The sequence below is a fragment of the Theropithecus gelada genome, chromosome 8 (assembly GCF_003255815.1).
Source record: "Theropithecus gelada isolate Dixy chromosome 8, Tgel_1.0, whole genome shotgun sequence".
Lineage (NCBI taxonomy): Eukaryota > Metazoa > Chordata > Mammalia > Primates > Cercopithecidae > Theropithecus > Theropithecus gelada.
Genome location: NC_037676.1, coordinates 49,845,695 through 49,871,361, shown reverse-complemented (window position 1 = coordinate 49,871,361; position 25,667 = coordinate 49,845,695). Strand labels below are relative to the sequence as shown.

General features: G+C 42.0%; 1 protein-coding gene across 4 annotated transcripts in view; it reads left to right on the top strand.

Moving 5' to 3' along the window:
* Positions 1-24,967, top strand: part of PRKDC (protein kinase, DNA-activated, catalytic subunit) — a 191,833-nt gene extending 166,866 nt beyond the window's left edge. For 2 of the 4 annotated variants that reach the window (XM_025395192.1, XM_025395191.1), the window contains exons 75-85: positions 8,455-8,542; positions 8,650-8,793; positions 12,322-12,526; positions 14,121-14,188; positions 15,310-15,530; positions 19,075-19,164; positions 19,368-19,439; positions 19,507-19,708; positions 20,289-20,477; positions 21,185-21,324; positions 23,705-24,967. In XM_025395192.1, the coding sequence (XP_025250977.1) occupies positions 8,455-8,542; positions 8,650-8,793; positions 12,322-12,526; positions 14,121-14,188; positions 15,310-15,530; positions 19,075-19,164; positions 19,368-19,439; positions 19,507-19,708; positions 20,289-20,477; positions 21,185-21,324; positions 23,705-23,909 (1,624 nt within the window). In that variant the 3' untranslated portion in view covers positions 23,910-24,967. Of the gene's footprint in view, positions 1-8,454; positions 8,543-8,649; positions 8,794-12,321; positions 12,527-14,120; positions 14,189-15,309; positions 15,531-15,653; positions 15,747-19,074; positions 19,165-19,367; positions 19,440-19,506; positions 19,709-20,288; positions 20,478-21,184; positions 21,325-23,704 lie in introns of all 4 variants that reach the window. The other 2 variants (XM_025395189.1, XM_025395190.1) reach the window with 2 other exon arrangements.
* The last annotated feature ends 700 nt before the right edge of the window (positions 24,968-25,667 follow it).

Sequence of the window (25,667 nt, the reverse complement as noted above, 5' to 3'; positions counted from 1 at the left end):
TGATCATCATGGTGGATAAGCTTTTTGATGTGCTGCTGGATTCGGTTTGCCAGTATTTTATTGAGGATTTTTGCATCGATGTTCATCAGGGATATTGGTCTAAAATTCTCTTTTTTTGTTGTGTCTCTGCCAGGCTTTGGTATCAGGATGATGTTGGCCTCATAAAATGAGTTAGGGAGGATTCCCTCTTTTTCTATTGATTGGAATAGTTTCAGAAGGAATGGTACCAGTTCCTCCTTGTACTTCTGGTAGAATTCAGCTGTGAATCCATCTGGTCCTGGACTTTTTTTGGTTGGTAGGCTATTAATTATTGCCTCCATTTCAGAGCCTGCTATTGGTCTATTCAGGGATTCAAGTTCTTCCTGGTTTAGTTTTGGGAGAGTGTAAGTGTCCAGGAAATTATCCATTTCTTCTAGATTTTCTAGTTTATTTGTGTAGAGGTGTTTATAGTATTCTCTGACGGTAGTTTGCATTTCTGTGGGGTCGGTGGTGATACCTCCTTTATCATTTTTTATTGCATCTATTTGATTCTTCTCTCTTCTCTTATTAGTCTTGCTAGCGGTCTATCAATTTTGTTGATCTTTTCAAAAAACCAACTCCTGGATTCATTGATTTTTTGGAGGGTTTTTTGTGTCTCTATCTCCTTCAGTTCTGCTCTGATCTTAGTTATTTCTTGCCTTCTGCTAGCTTTTGAATGTGTTTGCTCTTGCTTCTCTAGTTCTTTTTTTTTTTTTTTTTTTTTGAGACGGAGTCTGGCTCTGTCGCCCGGGCTGGAGTGCAGTGGCCAGATCTCAGCTCACTGCAAGCTCCGCCTCCCGGGTTTACGCCATTCTCCTGCCTCAGCCTTCCGAGTAGCTGGGACTACAGGCGCCCGCTGCCTCGCCCGGCTAGTTTTTTTTTGTATTTTTTTAGTAGAGACGGGGTTTCACCGTGTTCGCCAGGATGGTCTCGATCTCCTGACCTCGTGATCCGCCCGTCTCGGCCTCCCAAAGTGCTGGGATTACAGGCTTGAGCCACCGCGCCCGGCCTTCTCTAGTTCTTTTAATTGTGATGTTAGAGTGTCAATTTTAGATCTTTCCTGCTTTCTCTTGTGGGCATTTAGTGCTATAAATTTCCCTCTACACACTGCTTTAAATGTGTCCCAGAGATTCTGGTATGTTGTATCTTTGTTCTCATTGGTTTCAAAGAACATCTTTATTTCTGCCTTCATTTCGTTATGTACCCAGTAGTCATTCAGGAGCAGGTTGTTCAGTTTCCATGTAGTTGAGCGGTTTTGATTGAGTTTCTTAGTCGTGAGTTCTAGTTTGATTGCACTGTGGTCTGAGAGACAGTTTGTTATACTTTCTGTTCTTTTACATTTGCTGAGGAGTGCTTTACTTACAACTATGTGGTCAATTTTGGAATAAGTGCGATGTGGTGCTGAAAAGAATGTATATTCTGTTGATTTGTGGTGGAGAGTTCTGTAGATATCTATTAGGTCCGCTTGGTGCAGAGATGAGTTTAATTCGTGGATATCCTTGTGAACTTTCTGTCTCGTTGATCTGTCTAATGTTGACAGTAGGGTGTTGAAGTCTCCCATTATTATTGTATGGGAGTCCAAGTCTCTTTGTAAGTCTCTAAGGACTTGCTTTGTGAATCTGGGTGCTCCTGTATTGGGTGCATATATATTTAGGATAGTTAGCTCTTCCTGTTGAATTGATCCCTTTACCATTATGTAATGGCCTTCTTTGTCTCTTTTGATCTTTGATGGTTTAAAGTCTGTTTTATCAGAGACTAGGATTGCAACCCCTGCTTTTTTTTTGTTTTCCATTTGCTTGGTAGATCTTCCTCCATCCCTTTATTTTGAGCCTATGTGTATCTCTGCATGTGAGATGGGTCTCCTGAATACAGCAAACTGATGGGTCTTGACTCTTTATCCAGTTTGCCAGTCTGTGTCTTTTAATTGGACTATTTAGTCCATTTACATTTAAGGTTAATATTGTTATGTGTGAACTTGATCCTGCCATTATGATATTAACTGGTTATTTTGCTCATTAGTTGATGCAGTTTCTTCCTAGCCTCGATGGTCTTTACATTTTGGCATGTTTTTGCAATGGCTGGTACCGGTTGTTCCTTTCCATGTTTAGTGCTTCCTTCGGGGTCTCTTGTAAGGCAGGCCTGGTGGTGACAAAATCTCTAAGCATATGCTTATCTGTAAAGGATTTTATTTCTCCTTCACTTATGAAACTTAGTTTGGCTGGATATGAAATTCTGGGTTTAAAATTCTTTTCTTTAAGAATGTTGAATATTGGCCCCCACTCTCTTCTGGCTTGTAGAATTTCTGCCCAGAGATCTGTTGTTAGTCTGATGGGCTTCCCTTTGTGGGTAACCCGACATTTCTGTCTGGCTGCCCTTAACATTTTTTCCTTCATTTCAACTTTGGTGAATCTGACAATTGTGTGTTTTGGAGTTGCTTTTCTCGAGGAGTATCTTTGTGGAGTTCTCTGTATTTCCCAAATTTGAATGTTGGCCTGCCTTACTAGGTTGGGGAAGTTCTCCTGGATGATATCCTGAAGAGTGTTTTCCAACTTGGTTCCATTTTCCCCCTCACTTTCAGGCACACCAATCAGACATAGATTTGGTCTTTTTACATAATCCCATACTTCTTGAAGGCTTTGTTCATTTCTTTTTTCCTCTTTTTTCTTTAGACTTGTCTTCTCGCTTCATTTCATTCATTTGATCCTCAATCGCTGGTACTTTCTTCCAGTTGATCGAGTTGGTTACTGAAGCTTGTGCATTTGTCACGCGTTTCTCATGTCATGGTTTTTATCTCTGTCAGTTCGTTTATGGCCTTCTCTGCATTGATTATTCTAGCTATCCATTCTTCCATTCTTTTTTCAAGATTTTTAGTTTCTTTGCGCTGGGTATGTAATTCCTCCTTAGCTCTGAGAAGTTTGTGGGGCTGAAGCCTTCTTCTCTCAACTTGTCAAAGTCATTCTCCGTCCAGCTTTGATCCGTTGCTGGCGAAGAGCTGTGTTCCTTTGGAGGGGGAGATGCGCTCTTATTTTTTGAATTTCCAGCTTTTCTGCCCTGCTTTTTCCCCATCTCTGTGGTTTTATCTGCCTCTGGTCTTTGATGATGGTGACGTACTGATGGGGTTTTGCTGTGGGTGTCCTTTCTGTTTGTTAGTTTTCCTTCTAACAGTCAGGACCCTCAGCTGTAGGTCTGTTAGAGATTGCTTGAGGTCCACTCCAGACCCTGTTTGCCTGGGTATCAGCAGCGGAGGCTGCAGAAGATAGAATATTGCTGAACAGCAAGTGTACCTGTCTGATTCTTGCTTTGGAAGCTTCCTCTCAGGGGTATACTCCACCCTGTGAGGTGTGGGGTGTCAGTCTGCCCCTAGTGGGGGATGTCTCCCATTTAGGCTACTTAGGGGTCAGGGACCCACTTGAGCAGGCAGTCTGTCCATTCTCAGATCTCAGCCTCCGTGTTGGGAGACCAACTGCTCTCTTCAAAGCTGTCAGACAGAGTCGTTTGCGTCTGCAGAGGTTTCTGCTGCTTTTTTTTTTGGTTTAGCTGTGCCCTGTCCCCAGAGGTTGGAGTCTGCAGAGACAGGCAGGCCTCCTTGAGCTGCTGTGGGCTCCACCCAGTTTGAGCTTCCCAGCGGCTTTGTTTACCTACTTAAGCCTCAGCAATGGCGGGCACCCCTCCCCCAGTCTCGCTGCTGCCTTGCAGTTAGATCACAGACTGCTGTGCTAGCAATGAGGGAGACTCCATGGGCGTGGGACCCTCCCAGCCAGGTGTGGGATATAATCTCCTGGTGTGCCGTTTGCTAAGACCCTTGGTAAAGCGCAGTATTAGGGTGGGAGTTACCCGATTTTCCAGGTGTTGTGTGTCTCAGTTCCCCTGGCTAGGAAAAGGGATTCCCTTCCCCCTTGCACTTCCCAGGTGAGGCGATGCCTTGCCCTGCTTCATCTCTCTCTGGTCGGGCTGCAGCAGCTGACCAGCACCGATTGTCCGGCACTCCCTAGTGAGATGAACCCAGTACCTCAGTTGAAAATGCAGAAATCACCCGTCTTCTGTGTCGCTCATCTTCTGTGTCGCTCACGCTGGGAGCTGGAGACAGGAGCTGTTCCTATTCCATCCTGTCCACTCTTAAATGGATTTATGAGTTGAGACTGATGACGAGTAAGCAATAGTGCACGACTCTTTCAGGGATGCTTTGTACACAAAATGTGTAGTGTTTTAGTGACATTCTCCATCATGAGGTGTTGGGGTTTGTTTGTTTGTTTGTTTTTAATTATGAGCAGATCTGCCTCATTATTTTGAATGTATTGATTTTGACAAGATGAAGAAAAGTGCCAGCCTCTTTTTTTTTTTTTAATTTAATGTAATTTTATTTTATTTTATTTATTTTTTTGAGACGGAGTATTGCTGTGTCACCTAGTGCAGTGCAGTCTCAGCTGCAACCTCTGCCTCCCAGGTTTAAGCAGTTCTCCCTGCCTCAGCCTCCCGAGTAGCTGGGATTACAAGCGTGTGCCACCATGCCCAGCTAATTTTTGTATCTTTAGTAGAGACAGGGTTTTGCCACGTTGGCCAGGCTGGTCTCGAACTCCTGACCTCAAGTGATCCGCCCGCCTTGGCCTCCCAAAGTGCTAGGATTAGAGGCGTGTGCCACCATGCCCGGCTGAGGCCCAGCTTCTGTTCTGGTTAGTGGGTGGCTTGTCTGTGAACACACCCCTGCCCTGCTGAGGCCCTGCCCACCATACCATTTCTCTGAACAGACAACTGTTGTCTTGAAAAATGAAAGAAGTGAAAAAGATGTGAAAGACAGTGTGTCAATAAAGTGACCTTGCTGGGCATGATGGCTCGTGCCTATAATACCAGCTACTTGGGAGGCTGAGGTGGAAGAATCACTTGAGGCCAAGAGTTCATGACCAGCCTTGGCAACATAGTGAGATCTCATCTCTAAAATATTAAAGTAAAAATAAGCTAAGCATGGTGGTGCATGACTGTACTTCCAACTACTTAGGAGACTGAGGTGGGAGAATTGCTTGAGTCCAGGAATTCAAGGCTGCAGTGAACTGTGACTGAACTTGTCAGTTGCCACTGCTGTCCAACCTGGGCAACATAGTGAGACCCTGTTTTTTAAAAAAGTGATCCTCTCTTTCATAACGTAACTTCAGAAACTATATATATTGAGTTATATATGTCAAAATGTCAACATCAGTTGCAAGATTGGCTTTTATCTAAGAGCAGCTCTTTTTTAAATTTTAAGTTTTAATTTTTATGGGTACATAGTAGGTGTCTGTGTTTATGGGGTACATGGGATATTTCAATACAGGCATTCAGTGTGTAACAATCACATCAGGGTAAGTGGAGTATCCATCACTTCAAGCATTTATCATTTCTTTGTGTTATAAACATTCCAGTTATACTCTTTTAGTTATTTTTTAATGTACAGTAAAAATTTACTGTAGTCACCCTGTTGTGCCACCAAATACTAGATCCTGTTTTTCCTAACTATATTTTTGTACCCACTAACCATCCCCACTTTCCACCTCTCCTCCCCTCCCCATAAGTTCAGTTGTTTTAATTTTTAGCTTCCACAAATGAGTAAGAACATGTGAAGTTTGTCTGTCTGTGCCTGACTTATTTCACATAATATAATGTCCTTCAGTTCCACCATGTTGTTTCAAGTGACAGGATCTCATTCTTTTTTATGGCTAAATAATACTCTACTGCATGTATGTACTGCATTTTCTTCATCCATTTGTCTGTTGATGGGCACTTAGGTTGCTTCCAAATTTTGGCCGTTGTGAATAGTGCTGCAATAAACATGGGAGTGCAGATATCATACTGATATCCTTTATTTTGGGTATATATCCAGCAGTGGGATTTCTGGATTATATGGTACTTCTAGTTGCAGTTTTTTTAAGGAATTTCCATAGTGTTCTTCATAGTGGTTGTATTAGTTTACATTCCCACCAATATTATATAGGGGTCCTCTCTCCACATCCTTGCCAGCATTCGTTATTGCTGGGGGTGAGATGGTACCTTGTTGTGGTTTTGATTTGCATTTCTCTGATGTTCATTGATGTTGAGCACGTTTTTATATACCTGTTTGCCATTTGTATGTTTTCTTTAGAGAAATGTCTATTCAGATCTTTTGCCCCATTTAAAAATGAGATTAGATTTTTTTCCTGTTGAGTTGTTTGAGCTTGTTATAGATTTTGTTTGTTTGTTTGTTTGTTTGTTTGTTTTTGAGACAGTGTATTGCTCTGTTGCCCAGGGTAGAGTGCAGTGGGGCAATCTCTGCTCACTGCACCCTGCGCCTCCCGGGTTCAAGCGATTCTCCTGCCTCAGCCTCCTGAGTAGCTGGGATTACAGGCAAGCACCACCATGCCCCATGCATTTTTGTATTTTTAGTAGCGACAGCGCCAGGCTGGTCTTGAATGCCTGACCTTGTGATCCACCCACCTTGGCCTCCCAAAGTGCTGAGATTACAAACGTGAGCCACCGTGCCCGGCCATATTTTGGTTATTAATTCCTTGTCGGATGGGTAGTTTGCAAACGTTTTCTCCCATTCTGTGGGTTGTCTCTTCTCTTTATTGTTTCCTTTGCTGTGCAGAAGCTTTTAGACTTGATGTGATCCTCCTGTTTGTCCATTTTTGCTTTGGTTGCATGTGCCTGTGGGGTATTACTCAAGAAATCTTTGTGCCCAGACCAGTGTCCTGGAGAGTTTCCTGTTTTTGTTTTTGTAGTTTTATAGGTTGAGATCTTAGATTTCAGTCTTTAATCCGTTTGGATTTGATTTTTGTATGTGGTGAGAGATAGGGGTCTAGTTTCATTATTCTGCATATGGATACCCAGTTTTCCCAGGACCATTTATTGGAGACTGTCCTTTGCCTGATGTATGTTCTTGGCACATTTGTCGAAAAATTGGTTCACTGCAGCTGTGTAAATTTATTTCTGGGTTCTCTGTTCTATTCCATCGACTTATGTGTCTGTTTTTATGCCAGTGCTATGCTATTTGGGTTACTATAGCTCTGTAATATAATTTGAAGTTAGATAATGTGATTGTGCCAGTTTTATTCTTTTTTACTCAGGGTGGCTTTGGCTATTCTGGGTCTTTTGTGGTTCCATACAAATTTTAGGATTATTTTTTCTATGTGAAGAATGTCATTGGTATTTTGATAAGGATTGTGTTGACTCTGTAGATTGCTTTGGGTAGTGTGTACAGATTTAACAGTATTGATTCTTCCCATCCATGAACATGAGGTAACTTTGCATTTCTTTGAGTCCTCTTCAATTTCTTTCATCAGTGTTTTACAGTTTTCATTGTAGAGATCTTTCACTTCTTTGGCTAAGTTTATTCCTAAGTATTTTCTTTTATTTGTGGCTGTTGTAAATAGAATTACTTTTATGATTTCTGTTTCAGATTGTTTACTGCTGGCATATAGAAATGCTACTGATTTTTGTGTATTGATTTTTGTATCTGCAACTTTACTGAATTTATCAGTTCTGATGGTTTTGTGGTGGAGTCTTTAGATGTCTCCAAATATGAGATCATATCATCTGCAAGCAAGGATAATTTGACTTCTTCCTTTCTAATATAGATACTCTTTATTTCTTTCTCTTGTCAACTTGCTCTAGCTAAGACTCCCAGTAGTATGTGGAATAACAGTGGGCATCCTTAACGTGTTCAAGATCTTAGAAAAGGGTTTTCAGTTTTTCACTGTTCAGTATGACACCAGCTATGAGTGTGTCGTATATGGCTTTTATTGTGTTGAGGTATGTTCCTTCTATACTTAGTTTTTTGAGAGTTTTTTTTTTGTTTTTTATCATGAAGGGATGTTGCATTTTTCAAATGCTTTTTCAACATCAGTTAAAATGATCAGTGGTTTTTGTCCTTTATTCTGTTGTGTTGATACGATTGATTTGTGTATGTTGATCTATCCTTGTATCTCTAGAATAGATCTCACTTGGTCATGATGAATAATCTTTTTAATGTGCTGTTGAATTTGGTTTGCAAGTATTTTGTTGAGTATTTTTGCATTAATGTTCATCAGGGATATTGCCCTGTAGTTTTCCTTTTATTTGATATGTCTTTGTCTGGTTTTGGTATCAGGATAATACTGTCCTTGTAGAATGAGTTTGGACGTATTCCCTCCTCCGTTGTTTTTTGGAATAGTTTGAGTAGGATCGGATTAATTGGTTTTTAAGAACCTCATCTCTTGATTAAATAGATGCTTCTTGCTTCATTTTAACATTGGATGGAATTTTAAATTACTATAGTTGGTTTTTTATATATATATATGATATGTATAAATTATATTTAGTTATATATAACATACATTTTATATATGTATAATATATAACATACATTGTTTTATATATGTATAATATATAAAATATATATTGATTTTTGGAAGGTACTTAATTACCTAAACTTTGTAAAATTTTTTTAAATAGGATTAAAAGTAAGTTGGATCAAGGAGGAGTGATTCAAGATTTTATTAACGCCTTAGATCAGCTCTCTAATCCTGAACTGCTCTTTAAGGTAATGATAGAACAGCTTCTGGCACATAAAACATAGAACTTGGGTAAAACTTAATTGCAATCTAATTTGATTTTTTTCTTACCTTCCCCACCCCCACTCCCCAACAGGATTGGAGCAATGATGTAAGAGCTGAACTAGCAAAAACCCCTGTAAATAAAAAAATCATTGAAAAAATGTATGAAAGAATGTATGCAGCGTTGGGTGACCCAAAAGCTCCAGGCCTGGGGGCCTTTAGAAGGAAGTTTATTCAGGTATGGACTGGCACAGCCTGCCTTTATGATAGCAGAATCATTGTGACAGTCAATATTTACATTTAATGATTTAACAGTTCTGGATTTAAAACGTCTATTGAATGCTTTAGATCTCATGCTTTCTGTGACACACTGATAACATATTTTTAGGTTGGCTGGTAGCATGTGGGTTAGTAGGTAAAACCTCAGAGTTTCATTACATGTTGTTCATGCTCAGATTTTTAGATCTGAAAGTTACATCTAGATTGGTATTTCCAGTTCTTCAGATGGCTTGTGTTAAATAAGCTGATAAGTATTTTCAAGCACTTAGTTCAGGGCACAGTTTTGGGTGCTCAGGATCCAGTCCCCAAATACAAAGGGGTTGTGTGACAAAACTGCTTACCAAGAGCTGTGCCTAGGACAAGTGTGGTAAGTGTGAGATCTTTCAGAGGGTGCTGGAGTTGGAAGGAAAACACACCATCATTTGATGGGAATGATGGAGCAAGTAGACTGCAGTCAGCCCAGTTGCCACACCTTTGCAGCCTACTTGGCTCCTTCTCTCCCTCCTCCATCTGGAGACTTGCCCTTAGGGCTTGGCAACAGCATCGTTTCTCCTTCAGAGCCTTTCCCAACCCTCCCCCAACTGTGATCTCCAGAAGAGTCGAGTGTTCTTCCTCTCTCACCTAAAACACCTTACTTTACATTCTCTCTGCTTAGCCTGGGTCATACTGACTTTTCTTTCTAGTTTTTGTCAAAATTACTTTTATTCATTAAACCTCAAGAAATTTAAGGGCTTAGATAAGTCTTGGAACTCTTGTTGCCAGAGTTCTCAAGTTCCACTGTGTATAGTGCAAAGGAAGAACTTTATCCTTTTTTAAATAACTGCTTTATTACGATATAATTCACATGGCCCTTAAGTCATCCATTTAAAGCGGTTTTACGTATATTCACAGAGTCATGAAATCATCACCATATCAATTTTAGCACATTTTCATCGCCACAGAAAGAAACCCATACCCATTAGCAGCACCACCTCTACACAGCCTTTGGCCTAGTCTGCCCCCAGCGTACTGCTGCCTCAGCCAGTCTGGGCAGCCAGTCTGCACGTTGTCTCTTGTCTCGGAATTCATGGCCACTTTGTTGCTGGAAGCCCTGAGACTGCCTTGCAGGGCTATCCATGGGCAGCACAGTTCTTCCCCCTGCAGCAGCACCTGATCCTGCCCAAGCCTGCAGGGTGCACAGAGGCCTCCTTTGTTCCTTTCAGGCAGGAGATGTGTTTGGAGTTTTATTTCTAGTACCTTAGAAAATTTATCCAGAACTTTCCACCTTGTACCAAATCAAAAATAACTTACATTCTTTCAAAGAATAATCTACCAAAACAAAGTGCCTCAAATATCACTTTAGAGGATCCTTAAGGGCATTATGCCTTTCAGAAAGGATAATGCTGATTATGTTTGGAAATAGCTAATCTTTCCATGTATTCTAAGAATTCAAGATTGTTTCTACTTTTTTCATCCACATCTGTAGATCAAAGAAGAAATCTGTTTTATATATGTCAATTTTCCTATAGTGGATTGTCTTAAAATAGAGCACGTTTCATTTACACCAGATTTATGTTGTGACATTAGTTATAAATTTGGTAAGAACATTTCTAATTAGAGATGATCAGGTAAATCTTGACAACTGTTGAGTAACTGCTAGTAATGCTCTTGAGATTTATTTTTTATTTGATATCAGAATTATAATTCAAATAAATATCTAAGTAGAGGCTAATGCAAAGAGATAATTAATATGTTCCAAGGTAGAGTACTTATAATAATTGCTTTTAGGAATAAACATATCTGCTGGACGCGGTGGCTCACGCCTGTAATCCCAACACTTTGGGAGGCCGAAGCAGACGGATCACGGGGTCAGGAGTTCAAGACCAGTCTGGCCAACATGGTGAAACCTGTCTCTACTAAAAATACAAAACTTAGCTGGGCATGGTGATGCACGCCTGTAGTCCCAGCTACTCGGGAGGGTGAGGCAAGAGAATGGCTTGAACTGGGAGGTGGAGGTCGTAGTGAGCCGAGATAGCTCCACCGCACTCCAGCCTGGGTGACAGAGCAAGACTCTGTCTCAAAAAATAAAAATAAAAATAAAAGATTATTTAAATAATATTTTTTCTGGTTTATTACCCAAAATAATAACTTGAAAGACTTTTACTAAAGAAAGTGGCATTCTTAAATTTTTCTCTTCAGTTGGTATCAAAAATTATAAGCCATTTCTTTCTACTGAACTACTTCCTTTATTTTATTGTTTTTAACTTTGTTCTTAGTTATTTGTGTCATCATAATGATATAGAACAGTAACTAGACAATGAGTGCACAGAAGTTAAATGACTTCACCAAGTTTTTAAAGCCCTTATTAGGATTTATTAACTAAAAGTCACTACTAACCATGTTTTTTTTTTTTGAGACCGAGTCTTTATCTGTCGCCCAGGCTGCAGTGTGGTGGCATGATCTCAGCTCACTGCAACCTCCGCCTCCCGGATTCAAGCGATTCTTCTGCCTCAGTCTCTCGAGTAGCTGGGACTACAGGCGCATAGCTAATTTTTAAAAAAATTAGCTAGGCGCACCTAGCTAATTTTTTTTATTTTTAGTAGATACGGGGTTTCACCATATTGGCCAGGCTGGTCTCGAGCTCCTGACGTGATCTGTGCCCCTCAGCCTCCCAAAGTGCTGGGATTACAGGCGTGAGCCACCTCGCCCGGTTAACCATGTCATTTATTTAATTAATTAATTTATTTATTTGAGACAGAGTCTCACTCTGTGACCCAGGCTGGAGTGCAGTGGCACGATCTCGGCTCACTGCAACCTCTGCCTCCCGGGTTCAAGCGATTCTCCTGCCTCAGCCTCCTGAGTAGCTGGGATTACAGGCATGAGCCACCACACCTGGCTAATTTTTTGTATTTTAAGTGGAGACGGGGTTTCACAATGTTGGCCAGGCTCATCTTGAACTCCTGAGCTCAAGTGATCCACCTGCCTCGACCTCCCAAAGTGCTGGAATTACAGGCATTAACCATGTCACTTATAATGGAACACAGGAAACAAAAGGCAAACTCTGGATGTTTTAGAGTATTGAAATATTCAAGGAAAGCAAAACTGTAATTTTTTTTTTTAGAAACAAAGTCTCACTCGGACACCTAGGCTGCAGTGCAGTGGCATGATCATAGTTCACTGACACTTCAGACTCCTGGGCTCAATAGCGATCCTCCCGCTTTAGCCTCCTGAGTAGATGGAACTACATGCACGTGCCATCACACCTGGCTAATGTTTGTTGCCCAGGTTGGTCTCGAACTCCTTGGCTCAAGTAATGCTACTACCTTGGATTCCCAAAGTGTTGGGATTACAGGCATGAGCCACCATGCCCAACCAAGACTATACATCTTAAAAGCAGAGAAGAAACATATATCATTGCGCACTCCATTCATTACACTTATAAGCTTAGAGCCCTTTCCACAGTCCAAACTAAACATCAGTCTTTATAGTAAATTCTTATTAATTTCAGACTTTTGGAAAAGAATTTGATAAACATTTTGGGAAAGGAGGTTCTAAGCTACTGAGAATGAAGCTCAGTGACTTCAATGACATTACCAACATGCTACTTTTGAAAATGAACAAAGACTCAAAACCCCCTGGGAATCTGAAAGAATGTTCGCCCTGGATGAGCGACTTCAAAGTGGAGTTCCTGAGAAATGAGCTGGAGATTCCTGGTGAGTTAACCTCCAGGGGTGACAAAACTGTACTGTCAGGAGCACAGCACTGTAATAACTTGTGGTTTCTGGAATAGTGATACTGGGATATTGACAGTTATCTCTTTTTTTAAGGAATTTTAAAATTCACCAAATTTTTCATCATTAGGAAAATCCATAATTATGAATGAGCACACATTACTAAATGTTTAATGAGATTATAGTTCTTACATTTCTGATTCTGACAAATGTTCAGATTTTCATTTGGTAATAATGGTAAACAGCTATCATAGATTTCCTCTGAACATATTCATTTCATACTTTGCTCCTGAATAACTTTTCTTCAGAAATACAATACAGGTATAGATGCAGATTACTTCCTGGGATGTGTACACAGTTCCATTTAAAGTGACAAGTTAATGATAAGTCACTGACCTGCAGGAAAAATGATAATAATATTAGGGTTAGAGATGCACAGCAAATTGGCCAGATTTCAAGGCGTGACTTTTTCAGAGGAAACCTGTGTAAGTTCCATTTTCTTCACCCCAAATTTGCCAGAGGAGAAAAAAGTTTTAATCTGGTTATTCATGTTCTCATTTCAGTGGGTATAAGAAAATATATATTTAGAGAAACACTTTTCTTTGTCATTAATAATGACTGTGCAGTTGCATATGGTTCATTTCAAGAAAAACATTTTTTTTTTTTTTTTTTTTTTTTTTTGAGACGGAGTCTCACTGTGTCTCCCAGGCTGGAGTGCAGTGGCGCGATCTCGGCTCACTGCAAGCTCCGCCCCCCGGGTTCACGCCATTCTCCCGCCTCAGCCTCCCAAGTAGCTGGGACTACAGGCGCCCGCTACCGCGCCCGGCTAGTTTTTTGTATTTTTAGTAGAGACGGGGTTTCACCATGTTAGCCAGGATAGTCTCGATCTCCTGACCTTGTGATCCACCCGCCTCGGCCTCCCAAAGTGCTGGGATTACAGGCTTGAGCCACCGCGCCCGGCCAAGAAAAACATTTAAATGTAAGCCTTGTCATGTGCAGCTTGATTGGCCTTGAGAATATTCAGTGTTCTAGTCAATGCATCATTTTTCTATTTAGGATTTGTCCATGCTATTAGAATAGAGCGCTAAGTTCCATAATCAGTCAAATTGAGAAATAACTTTTTTTTTTTTTTTGAGTTAGAGTCTTGCCGTGTCGCCCAGGCTGGAGTGTAGTGGCGCAATCTCGGCTCACTGCAAGCTGTGCCTCCTGAGTTCACACCATTCTCCTGCCTCAGCCTCCCGAGTAGCTGGGACTACAGGCGCTGCCACCATGCCCGGCTAATTTTTTGTATTTTAAGTAGAGACGGGGTTTCACCATGTAAACCAGGATGGTCTCTATCTCCTGACCTCATGATCCACCCGCCTCGGCCCTCCAAAGTGCTGGAATTACAGGAGTAAGCCACTGTGCCTGGCCGAGAAATAACATTTTTTAAAAGTCAGTTTCCTTTAAATGAAAACTTTTCAGTAAAAAGTTTTATGTTAGATTGGCTTTTTAAAAAGTAGATCAACAGACATGTTTTAAAATACAGGCAGTTGTCTAACAAGCTGTTCCTAAGCAAGGCTCTGGTTTGTTTTAGGTCAATATGACGGTAGGGGAAAGCCGTTGCCAGAGTACCACGTGCGAATCGCCGGGTTTGATGAGCGGGTAGGTGTGAGGGTGTGTGACCCAGTCCCTGTCCTGATGAACGTTCTTCAGATACGAGAATGATCTGTTTGCCTTTAGTAAATAAGAGACAACAGATATATATATAGATCACAGATATATCGAGTTTAACGTATTTACTGAGATGGAGTCTTGCCCTGTTGCTTGGGCTGGAGTGTAATGGTGCAATCTTGGCTCACTGCAACCTCTGCCTCCCGGGTTCAAATGATTCTCCTGCCTCAGCCTCCCAAGTAGCTGGGATTACAGGCGTGTGCCATCACGCCCAGCTGTTTTTTGAGTTTTTAGTAGAGACAGGGTTTCACCATGTTGACCAGGCTGGTCTTGAACTCCTGACCTCGTGATCCATCCACCTCTGCCTCCCCAAAGTGCTGGGATTACAGGTGTGAAACAGTGCGCCTGGCCTTTTTTTTTCTTCTTTGTTTGAGACAAGAGTCTCACTCTGTCACCCAGGCTAGAGTGCAGTGGTACATTCTCAGCTCATTGCAACCTCCACACCCTGGGTTCAGACAATTCTCCATGTCTCAGCCTCCCTAGTAGCTGGGATACAAGTGTGCGCCACCACAACTGGCTAATTTTTGTATTTTTAGTAGAGACAGGGTTTCACCATGTTGACCAGACTGGTCTCAAACTCCCGACCTCAGGTGATCTACCCGCCCCATCCTCCCAAAGTGCTGAGATTGCAGGCATGAGCCACCACTCCCGGCCCTGAATTTCTTAATATAATGTCTCCAGTGTTTGAACAACAATTCTATTTAAGATACCATAAACTCAAAGAGTAAGCTGTGTGTGAGTATCCACTATAAAATATGTGTAGCATTAGCTTACCACTGTAGAAAGTTTGCATGTTGGCTGTTGCTGCTTGCTAAGGGTATCCACATTCATAAGCAAGTATTTATAACCAGGAATACAACATTTCTGCAGGCACAGTAGTCAGGCACAAGCAGGTAGCAGGAATTCGTTGCTGGCCTGAACGCTCTGCTCTTCTTTGGCACTGTCTTCAGAGGGCAGCCCCGCGGAGGAATGCTCACAGCCAGTGTGGCTTTTCCCTCTGAGTTTGACACGTCACTAGCCTGTGCCCTGAGGTGACATTCTGATTTTTGAAGGTGACAGTCATGGCGTCTATGCGAAGGCCCAAGCGCATCATCATCCGTGGCCACAATGAGAGGGAGCACCCTTTCCTGGTGAAGGGTGGCGAGGACCTGCGGCAGGACCAGCGTGTGGAGCAGCTCTTCCAGGTCATGAATGGGATCCTGGCCCAAGACTCCGCCTGCAGCCAGAGGGCCCTGCAGCTGAGGACCTACAGCGTGGTGCCCATGACTTCCAGGTAACTGCCAGGCTGCTCCCAGCCAGTAGGCTGCTGCACATTGCTTGGCGTCCACGGGACTGTTTTTCTAGTGAAGAAAGAGCAGTTTGGGTTTACTCGTTAACCTTTTATTCTCCCTTTCAGGTTAGGATTAATTGAGTGGCTTGAAAATACTGTTACCTTGAAGGACCTTCTTTTGAACACCATGTCCCAAGAGGAGAAGGCGGCTTACCTGAGGTAAGGGCGGCCACACGCCCTGCTCCCCCAGCAGTCGCCTCCCCTCACTTCTCCAGTGGCAGGTCGGGGCCGTGACAGGCGCGCTCGAGAGCCCACACTGCCTGCCCCGCAGTCTGCTGGCTGGGTCAATAAACCAAATGGAGTGCTGGCTGCTAACCAGTAGTTGCAGATATTTTACCATAATACAAAATATATGTTAACTTTGGGTGGGGGGAAGAAAAATTGTTGAAGGAAATAATAATAAAATTAGCAGATAACATGTAGTAAAACATTTTCTGTGGGGTAGGCACTGTTCTCAATTTTTAACGTGTGTGAACCAATTTACTTCTCACCAACAACCTACAAGGTAAGTGAGTATTATTATCACTACTGTACAGATGAGGAAGCTGAGGCCCAGAAAGGTCAAGTAACCTGTCCTGTGTCACTTAGCCTGTAAAGTGGAGTAGCTGGGATTACTAGTCATGATATGGATGCTTTTTTATTTTTCTTTATCCTTTTCTCTATTTTCCAAGTTTTCTACAATTAACATGTATATTTTAACCACAAGTTTTTTTTATTTCCTTTTTGTTTTTGTAAAAAAAAATAAGGACAATGTGAGAAACATTTTGAGGGTTGACAGATTTTGACAACCAAAGTTGACAAGTTTGGGTGACGAAGCTGTAGGATGAAGGAACAGCTTCAGGGCCTCTTTCTCTTTGATGTCCTCTGATTCTTTCCTAAAAAGTTTTTAAATAGGAGCAGTGTTCCCTTCAGTCAGGAAAGATTTCTGAAAAAATCAAACATATTCTTATCAAACTCATATTCCCAGGTGATAATTACTCTACAGGGCAGTGTTCACCAACTTTTAGTTCCAGACATTTGAGTCCTTTGCTTAGAATTGTTTCTACTTTCCCTGGAATACGGGGCAACTGATGAGCATGCTTCCTGGAGTCTCACAAATTCCAGATCTGGCCCTGGCACTGAGCCTCTGCCTGACAATGCAGGTGCCAAGCAAGTGTCGCCTTTCCTGTGGTACCTGTCTGCATTTGTGGGACGGGATGGTAGCGTGGAACCACACAGGGTTGATATAGGTACCAGGAGAATTGAAAGCACCTTACATAATGGAATTATGTAAATAATTTCCAACTGCCTTTTTACAGGGCACTTCCAGTACCCATTTATTAAAATCCTTGTAATTTTTTTTCTTAATTCAGCATGTTACAGTGTTTTGTTTTTTTGAGACAGTGTCTCTCTCTGTCGCCAGACTGGAGTGCGGTGGCGTGACCTCGGCTTACTGCAATCTCCGCCTCCCAGGTTCCAGCAATTCTCCTGCCTCAGCCTCCTGAGTAGCTGGGATTACAGGCGTGCGCCACCATGCCCAGCTAATTTTTGTATTTAGTAGAGATGGGTTTTCACCATGTTGGCCAGGATGATCTTGATCACTTGACCTCATGATCTGCCCTCCTTGGCCTCCTAAAGTACTGGGATTACAGGCCTGACCTACTGCGCCCAGCCTACGGTTTTATAACCTAAGAATTTTCATCTCACTTTAAACTAGGAGGAGAGAATTTTAAGATGGAGGGGACTACTTTTAAAGTTAACTTTAGTAGCAACTTAGAAAAGATTTATTTCACCTGAAGTGATTGAATTGCTAAGTCACACATGAAACTGTTCTGTCTTTAGATTTTATTGGGAAAACTTGTTAAAGCTTTCCTTACAAAAGTACCTGAACATATGTATATAACATTGTTTCCCACTGCCCAGGTGCTGCCTTTTTCCTAGGAAACACTGAAAACAGCTTTTCAAGTTCACTTAAGCATCCATTGTCATTTAAGAAAATACTTTCGGCCGGGCGCGGTGGCTCACGCCTGTAATCCCAGCACTTTGGGAGGCCGAGGCGGGCGGATCACAAGGTCAGGAGTTCGAGACCACGGTGAAACCCCGACTCTACTAAAAATACAAAAAAATTAGCCGGGCGCAGTGGCGGGCGCCTGTAGTCCCAGCTACTTGGGAGGCTGAGGCAGGAGAATGGCAGGAACCCGGGAGGCGGAGCTTGCAGTGAGCCGAGATCGCGCCACTGCACTCCAGCCAGGGGAACAGAGCGAGACTCCGTCTCAAAAAAAAAAAAAAGAAAAAAAGAAAAAAAGAAAATACTTTCTCATAGGAGTGCAGAAGGTTATTGGAAGAAAAAGAAAAAATATTTTCTCATATTTACTATGCATTGTGTGTATATCTACATGTTGGAAATATGAAGAAAGATGTGGCACTGGCCAGGCGCAGCAGCTTACGCCTGTAAAGCACTTTGGGAGGCCGAGGTGGGCGGATCGCCTGACGTCAGGAACTCAAGACCAGTCTGGTCAAGATGGCGAAACCCTGTCTCTACTGAAAATACAAAAATTAGCCGGGCGTAGTGGCGGGCGCCTGTAATCCCAGCCACTTAGGAGGCTGAGGCATGAGAATTGCTTGAACCCAGGAGGTGGAGGTTGCAGCAAGCTGAGATTGCACCGCTGCACTCCAGCCTGGGCGACAGAGTCTCAAAAGAAAGAAAAAGTGACCGGGCGTGGTGGCTCACGCCTGTAATTCCAGCACTTTGGGGGGCTGAGGCGGGCAGATCACGAGGTCAGGCATTCAAGACCAGCCTGGCCAACATGGTGAAAACCCGTCTTTACTAAAAATACAAAAATTAGCTGGACGTGGTGGCATTTGCCTGTAATCCCATCTAGTCAGGAAGCTGAGGCAGGAGAATCGCTTGAATCCAGGAGGCGGAGGTTACAGTGGGCCGAGATCACACCACTGCACTCGCCTGGCGACAGAGCGAGACTTCATCTAAAAAAAAAAAAAAAAGAAAAAGAAAAAGAAGTGGAAGTGGTCTAAATAAGGATAAAAACAGACATAATCCATCTTTAGCAAAACTGTGTGGGCTTTTTGGCTGTGGTAGTGACATGGCCCGAGGCTTCCAGCAGCTGCCTGTGGTGCTGTCGCCCTCTTGTTATGGTTCTTTCTAGGTCAAAGTTGCAGAATTGCATGCCTGGTTAATAAACAGTTATGTTTAGTTCATCTTATTCCTCTCTGTGTCAGTGGGAAATTTATTGTATTTAATGGTTTTGTACCTAAATTTTTCATAGGCAACAGCTTGGATTTCTTTAGGAGTAATTAAGCATGAATAATGGTATATTGAAATTCAAGATCCAGAGTAATGTGGGTTCAGTATTAATATTGAATATGGTTAAAAGTCATATTTTTTCCTGCTGCTTTGCTATTTTTCAGTGAATTCTTGGTGATCTTTGTCTTTGAAATCACATAATGCTAAAATCTTCCTAATTCCGATTCCCCTTTTCTCACTCACTAGTGATCCCAAGGCACCGCTGTGTGAATATAGAGATTGGCTGACAAAAATGTCAGGAAAACATGATGTTGGAGCTTACATGCTAATGTATAAGTGAGTTTGGTTTTGATTTTCCTTTGTATTAGTTTGTTCTTCTGCGAATTGCATGTTTTCTTTTGATTCTTAGAAAGCTTTGCCTCAGAGAGATCATCAAGATTATTTGATATTTGAGTCTCAGTATAAACAAAAAGTTTTAAAATTTAAATTTTAAGTCAGAGAATTTTTTCTAATTAGATGTTTCTATTATTAAATCATAGGGGAGCTAATCGTACTGAAACAATCACCTCTTTTAGAAAACGAGAAAGTAAAGTGCCTGCCGATCTCTTAAAGTAAGTACCCTTCTGCCCTCACCCTTAGCAGGATCACAGCAGCCGCACAGCTGTGTCTCTCTTGCAGGCGGGCCTTTGTGAGGATGAGTACAAGCCCCGAGGCTTTCCTGGCACTCCGCTCCCACTTTGCCAGCTCTCATGCTCTGATATGCATCAGCCACTGGATCCTCGGGATTGGAGACAGACATCTGAACAACTTTATGGTGGCCATGGAGACTGGCGGCATGATCGGGATCGACTTTGGGCATGCATTTGGATCCGCTACACAGGTGCGCTTGCTGTGCTCTCATGATCCTGGGCGAGGCGAGAGTCATCATAGGACTTTCAACACCCTCCAGAAATAGACAGTTTTTAAGGAAAAACAACATATTAGGTTCGTTTTGTCATGGTCATTGATTGCAGAAAGGGATAATCACTTCGTTCAGCCTTGTTCAGTCAGGTCACAGAAGTCATGGTGATCAATGATATCATCAGAACCGGGAATCAAATGTGTTTGCAGGTCAAAGGAAGACTCTAAGGAAGTTTTAGGAAGCCCCATAATAAAAATGTCTGGTAAAAAATGTGATACAGATCTTTTCTCTGGTTAACCTCTGAATGTTTGGATCCATCCTTCTCAATATCTGCGGCCTGTATCCTGCGCACGTGGGTTTTGCGCTGAGGGATAATGCAAGCTAAGGTGGTTACTCCTGAGCGTAGGAACTCACATCTGTGTAGCTGATTTCAAGGGAAGCAGAGTCTATATTGTTACTAAATGTGAACAGTAACTATGAGAGGTTGCTGCCGTTTGTGCTCGGTATTTTGAGAGTTCTGGCTTACATATTCTGCTGCTTGCCTTTTTTTCTTGTTTAGTTTCTGCCAGTCCCTGAGTTGATGCCTTTTCGGCTAACTCGCCAGTTTATCAATCTGATGTTACCAATGAAAGAAATGGGCCTTATGTACAGCGTCATGGTACACGCGCTCCGGGCCTTCCGCTCAGACCCTGGCCTGCTCACCAACACCATGGATGTGTTTGTCAAGGAGCCTTCCTTTGACTGGAAAGTAGGTTTTGTTTCATGTGCACTTTTCACTTTTGTGACAGTGTCCCTGTGATCGAGCTGGTATCTCCTGTGTATGATGGAAGTGCATTGAGTCATGTTGATGAAAATATTTACATTATTTTGTACAGCATTTCTCAAAATTAGTATTTAGGATTGTCTGGCTTGAAAACCAGAGGCCGGGCCCAGTGGTTCACGCCTATAATCCCAAAACTTTGGGAGGCAGAGACGGGAGGATCACCTGAGGTCAGGAGTTGGAGACCAGCCTGGCCAACATGGTGAAACCCTGTCTCTACTAAAAATACAGAAATTAGCTTGGTGTGGTAACGCACGCCTATAATCCCCGTTCCTTGGGAGGCTAAGGCAGGAGAATGGCTTGAAACTGGGAGGCAGAGGTTGCAGTGAGCCAAGATCACGCCACTGCACTCCAGCCTGGGCGACAAGAGTGAAACTCTGCCTCAAAAAAAAAAAAAAAAGTTAAGAGGCAAAACCTTTATTTGGAGAAATAAGGGGCCTGCTGAGGCCCTTCGTCTCGTGATGTGTGCACCATGGAGTCTGTATGAACAGCTTTGTAGCTGTAGACAATAAAGCAAGGCTGCTCCTGGTTATAGATGTTTGTTTACTTTAAGATCATTACTGGATTTAATCTGTTTGGACATGATTGTATGTACCATTATAATCAGCCGGGAAAATCATATTCTTTTCTTTTAGAATTTTGAACAGAAAATGCTGAAAAAAGGAGGATCATGGATCCAAGAAATAAATGTTGCTGAAAAAAATTGGTATCCCCGACAGAAAATATGTTACGCTAAGAGAAAGTTAGCAGGTGCCAATCCAGCAGTCATTACTTGGTAAGATTTTTATATGTGGAAAAAACTAACGGACTACCAACATGCTACTGTTTCTCGAGGAACCAACCTATGTACAAAGTGCTGAGCACTTGATATTCTGTTAGCATGACTTCTCTGCTTTCATTGAGGAGGAAAGCAGGGCTTAGAGAGGCTGACTTCCCGAAAGCCAGGGCGAGGCCTGCAACTGTGACGTATGTCTTCAGGCTTACACTCAGTCCCTGGAACAGTGGTGCCAATTGGAGAAACAGAAGGTGTGCTCTTAGGCCAGAATATTGTTATATGCATGAGGAGACTTAGGTTTTAAATTTGCTTTTGTCCTTTTTAGGGCATTTGACCCTGATGGACGTAGTACCTAGGTATGAAAAGCACGGTGTGGACTTGTTAGATGAGACTCCAATTTGAGTTGGCTTTTAGGTTAGCTTTAAAATTTTTTCTTGTTGAGGTCTAAAGCAAATATAAATTTATGGAGATGATTCACAGGAAGGAAAAAAGTTGGACTTTAGAATTAAGTAATAGTGGTAGTCTATGGTCAACTTATTTTTGACAAGGGTGCCAAGACCATTCAGTGACCTTTCCAACAAATAGCACTGGCAAAAGAATGAAGTTAGGTCCCTGTTTCACACCATGTGGAAAAATTAATTCAGAATGGATCAAAGAGCTAAATGCAAGAGTCAAAACTATAAAACACTTAGTAGTAGGAGTAAATCAGCTGGGCGTGGTGACTTACGCCTCTAATCCCAACACTTTGGGAGGCCAAGGCGAGTGGATCACTTGAGGTCAGGAGTTCGAGACCACCTTGGCCATCAAGGTGAAACCCCGTCTCTACTGAAAATACAAAAATTAGCTGGGCATGGTGATGCGCACCTGTAATCCCAGCTATTAGGAAGGCTGAGGCAGGAGAATGACTTGAACCCCGGGAGGTGGAGGTTGCAGTGAGCCAAGATGGCGCCACTGTACTCCAGCCTGGGCGACAAAGCGAGACTCTGTCTTAAAAAAAAAAAAAATAGGAATAGGAGTAAATCATCCTGACCTTGGATTTTGTTGTGATACTTGCCATTTTTTAGGTATGACACTGAAAGCACAAGGAAGAAACAAATACATACATTGGACTTCATCAAAATTAAACAATTTTGTGCTTCACAGAGTGCTATCAAGAAAGTGTTTCAGCCTTTAGAATGGGATAAAATATTTGCAAGTCATATATCTGATAAGGGACTTGTATCTAGAATACATTTTAAAACTCTTAGAGCCTAATAGTAGATAGACAATTAAAAATGGTCAGGGCTGGGCTCAGTGGCTCACGCCTGTAATCTCAGCTACTAGGGAGGCTGAGGCAGGAGGATCACTTGAACCCAGGAGGCAGAGGTTGCAGTGAGCCGAGATCGCGCCATTGCACTCCGGCCTGGGTGACAGAGCAAGACCCTGTCTCAAAAAAAAAAGGTCAAAAGACTTGAACTAACATTTCTCTAATGAAAATATACAAATGGCCAATAAGCGCATGAAAAAGTGCTCAGCATCACTAGTCATCAGGGAAATCCAAGTGAGATACTACCTCACACCTGCTAAGATGGCTATTGTTTAATTAATTAATTTTTGAGACAAAGTCTTGCTCTGTCACCCAGGCTCACTGCAACCTCCACCTCCTGGGTTCAAGTAATCCTCCTGTCCCAGCCCCCTGAGTAACTGGAATTACAGGTGCATGCTACCACACCTGGTAATTTTTGTATTTTTAGTAGAAATGGGGTTTTGCCATGTTGGCCAGGCTGGTCTTGAACTCCTGACCTCGGGTGAGCCACCACGCCTTGCCAGATGGCTATAATTTTAAAATGGGGCTAATGCAGTGGCTCACACCTGTAATCCCAGCACTTTGGGAGGCCAAGGCAGGAGGATAACTAGATCCCAGGAGTTCAAGTCTAGCCTGGGCAATATAGCAACACCCTGTCTCTACCAAAAATTTTTAAAACTTTCTTTTTTTTTTAATTAAAAAAAAAGGAATCTAACAAATGTTGAGGATGTAGAGAAGGTGGACTCCTCATACTCTGCTGGTGGGAGTGGGAAAGGGTGCATCTGCTGTGGGAAAGTGGCAGTTCTTCACAAAGTTAAACATAGAGTTATCATTGTGAACCCAGCAATGCCACTCCTAGGTGAATCCTAGGAATTCATTCAGGAGAAGTGAAGGCTTACATTGACACAAAAACTTGAGCAGCATAATTCTTGTTCTGTTTTCCTACAGATCCAGTCTTTGACTGAAAGGTTATAAGCCACAGAAAAGACTCTGTGAGTGATGACATGGGGAATGTGTTTGGATAGGATCACTAGGAATGCAGGAAACAAAGGAAAATAACACATGCTTTGTGTTTTCTGTTTGTTCTTTTTCCAGTGATGAGCTGCTACTGGGTCACGAGAAGGCGCCTGCTTTCAGAGACTATGTGGCTGTGGCACGAGGAAGCAAAGATCACAACATTCGTGCCCGAGAACCAGAGGGTGGGCTTTCAGAAGAAACTCAAGTGAAGTGCTTGATTGACCAGGCGACAGACCCCAACATCCTTGGCAGAACCTGGGAAGGATGGGAGCCCTGGATGTGAGGTCTGTGGGAGTCTGCAGATAGAAGGTGTTACATTGTTTAAAGAATCTACTATACTTTGGTTGGCAGTAATCCATGAGCTGATTTTCCTGAAGCACTAAAGAGAAATCCCTTTCGTGCTACAGTTTTATAGCATGAGTTTAAATCAAGATTATGAGTAAATGTATATGGGTTAAGTCAAAGATAAGGTTATAGTAACATCAAAGGTTAGGTGAGGTTTATAGAAAGATACATATCCAGGCTTACCAAAGTATTAAGTCAAGAATATAGTATGTGATCAGCTTTCAAAGCATTTACAAGTGCTGCAAGTTAGTGAAACAGCTGTCTCCATAAACAGGAAATGTGAGAAACCTTGGAATGCCCTCTGGTTCTGGCACATTGGAAAGCACACTCAGAAGGCTTCATGGCCAAGATTTTGGGAGAGTAAAGCTAAGTATAGTTGATGTAACATTGTAGAAGCAGCATAGGAACAATAAGAACAATAGGTAAAGCTCTAATTATGGCTTATATTTAGAAATGACTGCATTTGATATTTTAGGATATTTTTCTAGGTTTTTTCCTTTCATTTTATTCTCTTTTAGTTTTGACATTTTACGGTAGATTTGCTCTCTAGAAGGGAACGTCTTTATTTAGGAGGGTAAACATTTTGGTCATAGCATTCACTTTTGCTATTCCGATCTACAACTGGAAGATACGTAAAAGTGCTTTTTGCATTGCAAATTTGGGATAACTTCAAAAATCCCATGGTTGATGTTAGGGATAGCACTAAGCATTTTAGTTCCAGGAGAATAAAAGAAATTCCTATTTGAAATGAATTCCTCATTTGGAGGGAAAAAAAGCATGCATTCTAGCACAAGATCAAATTATGGAATACAAAAGTGGCTCCTTCCCATGTGCAGTACCTGTCCCCCCTGCAGTCCTCTGCACACCCAAACTGTTTCTGATTGGCTTTTAGCTTTTTGTTGTTGTTTTCTCCTTCTAACACTTGTATTTGGAAACTCTTCTGTGATTTTGAGAAGTATACTCTTGAGTGTTTAATAAAGTTTTTTTCCAAAAGTAGTGTGTATCTCTTTTAAGCAGTTTAAAGAGCAAAATATTCATCTTACAAAATAGTTTCTTATACTACTTGCCTAGTTTGTTCTGATAAATGCGGGTTAAATGCGTTATGGCATTTAAAATAAACATTAATGTCCAGGCACACTGGGAGGCCAAGGCAGGAAGATTGCTTGAACTCCTTGAGCCCAGGAGTTAAAGACCAAGAGGGCAACATAGTGAGATCCCATGTCTGTTTTTAAAAATAAAATAACAAATTTATCTTCTCAACAAGTGACACCTATTGAACCATATTTCATTTGTAAAGAAAAATAAGTGATCGTGTATGTGAACAATCTGGTACACATGATCTAGTAAATATTTTTGCACAAAAATGGCCAAAGTAAGCCCACTTTGGAGTAGAGTTGATAATATATTGTTATCTGTAACAACTAATTCGCTATAATTCTTGCTTGAGTCCTGATAATTTGGACTACATTCATTAAATGGATCACCTACATTGTAGGAAACCCTGTTTTTTTAATGACTACTTTTCATATCAATAAAAGTTGATTGTTACGGCCAGGTGTGGTGGTTCACACCTGTAATTCTAGCACTTTGGGAGGCTGAGGCGGGTGGATCACCTGAGTTCGGGAGTTCGAGACCAGCCTGACCAACATGGAGAAACCCCGTCTCCACTAAAAATACAAAATTAGCCAGGTGTGGT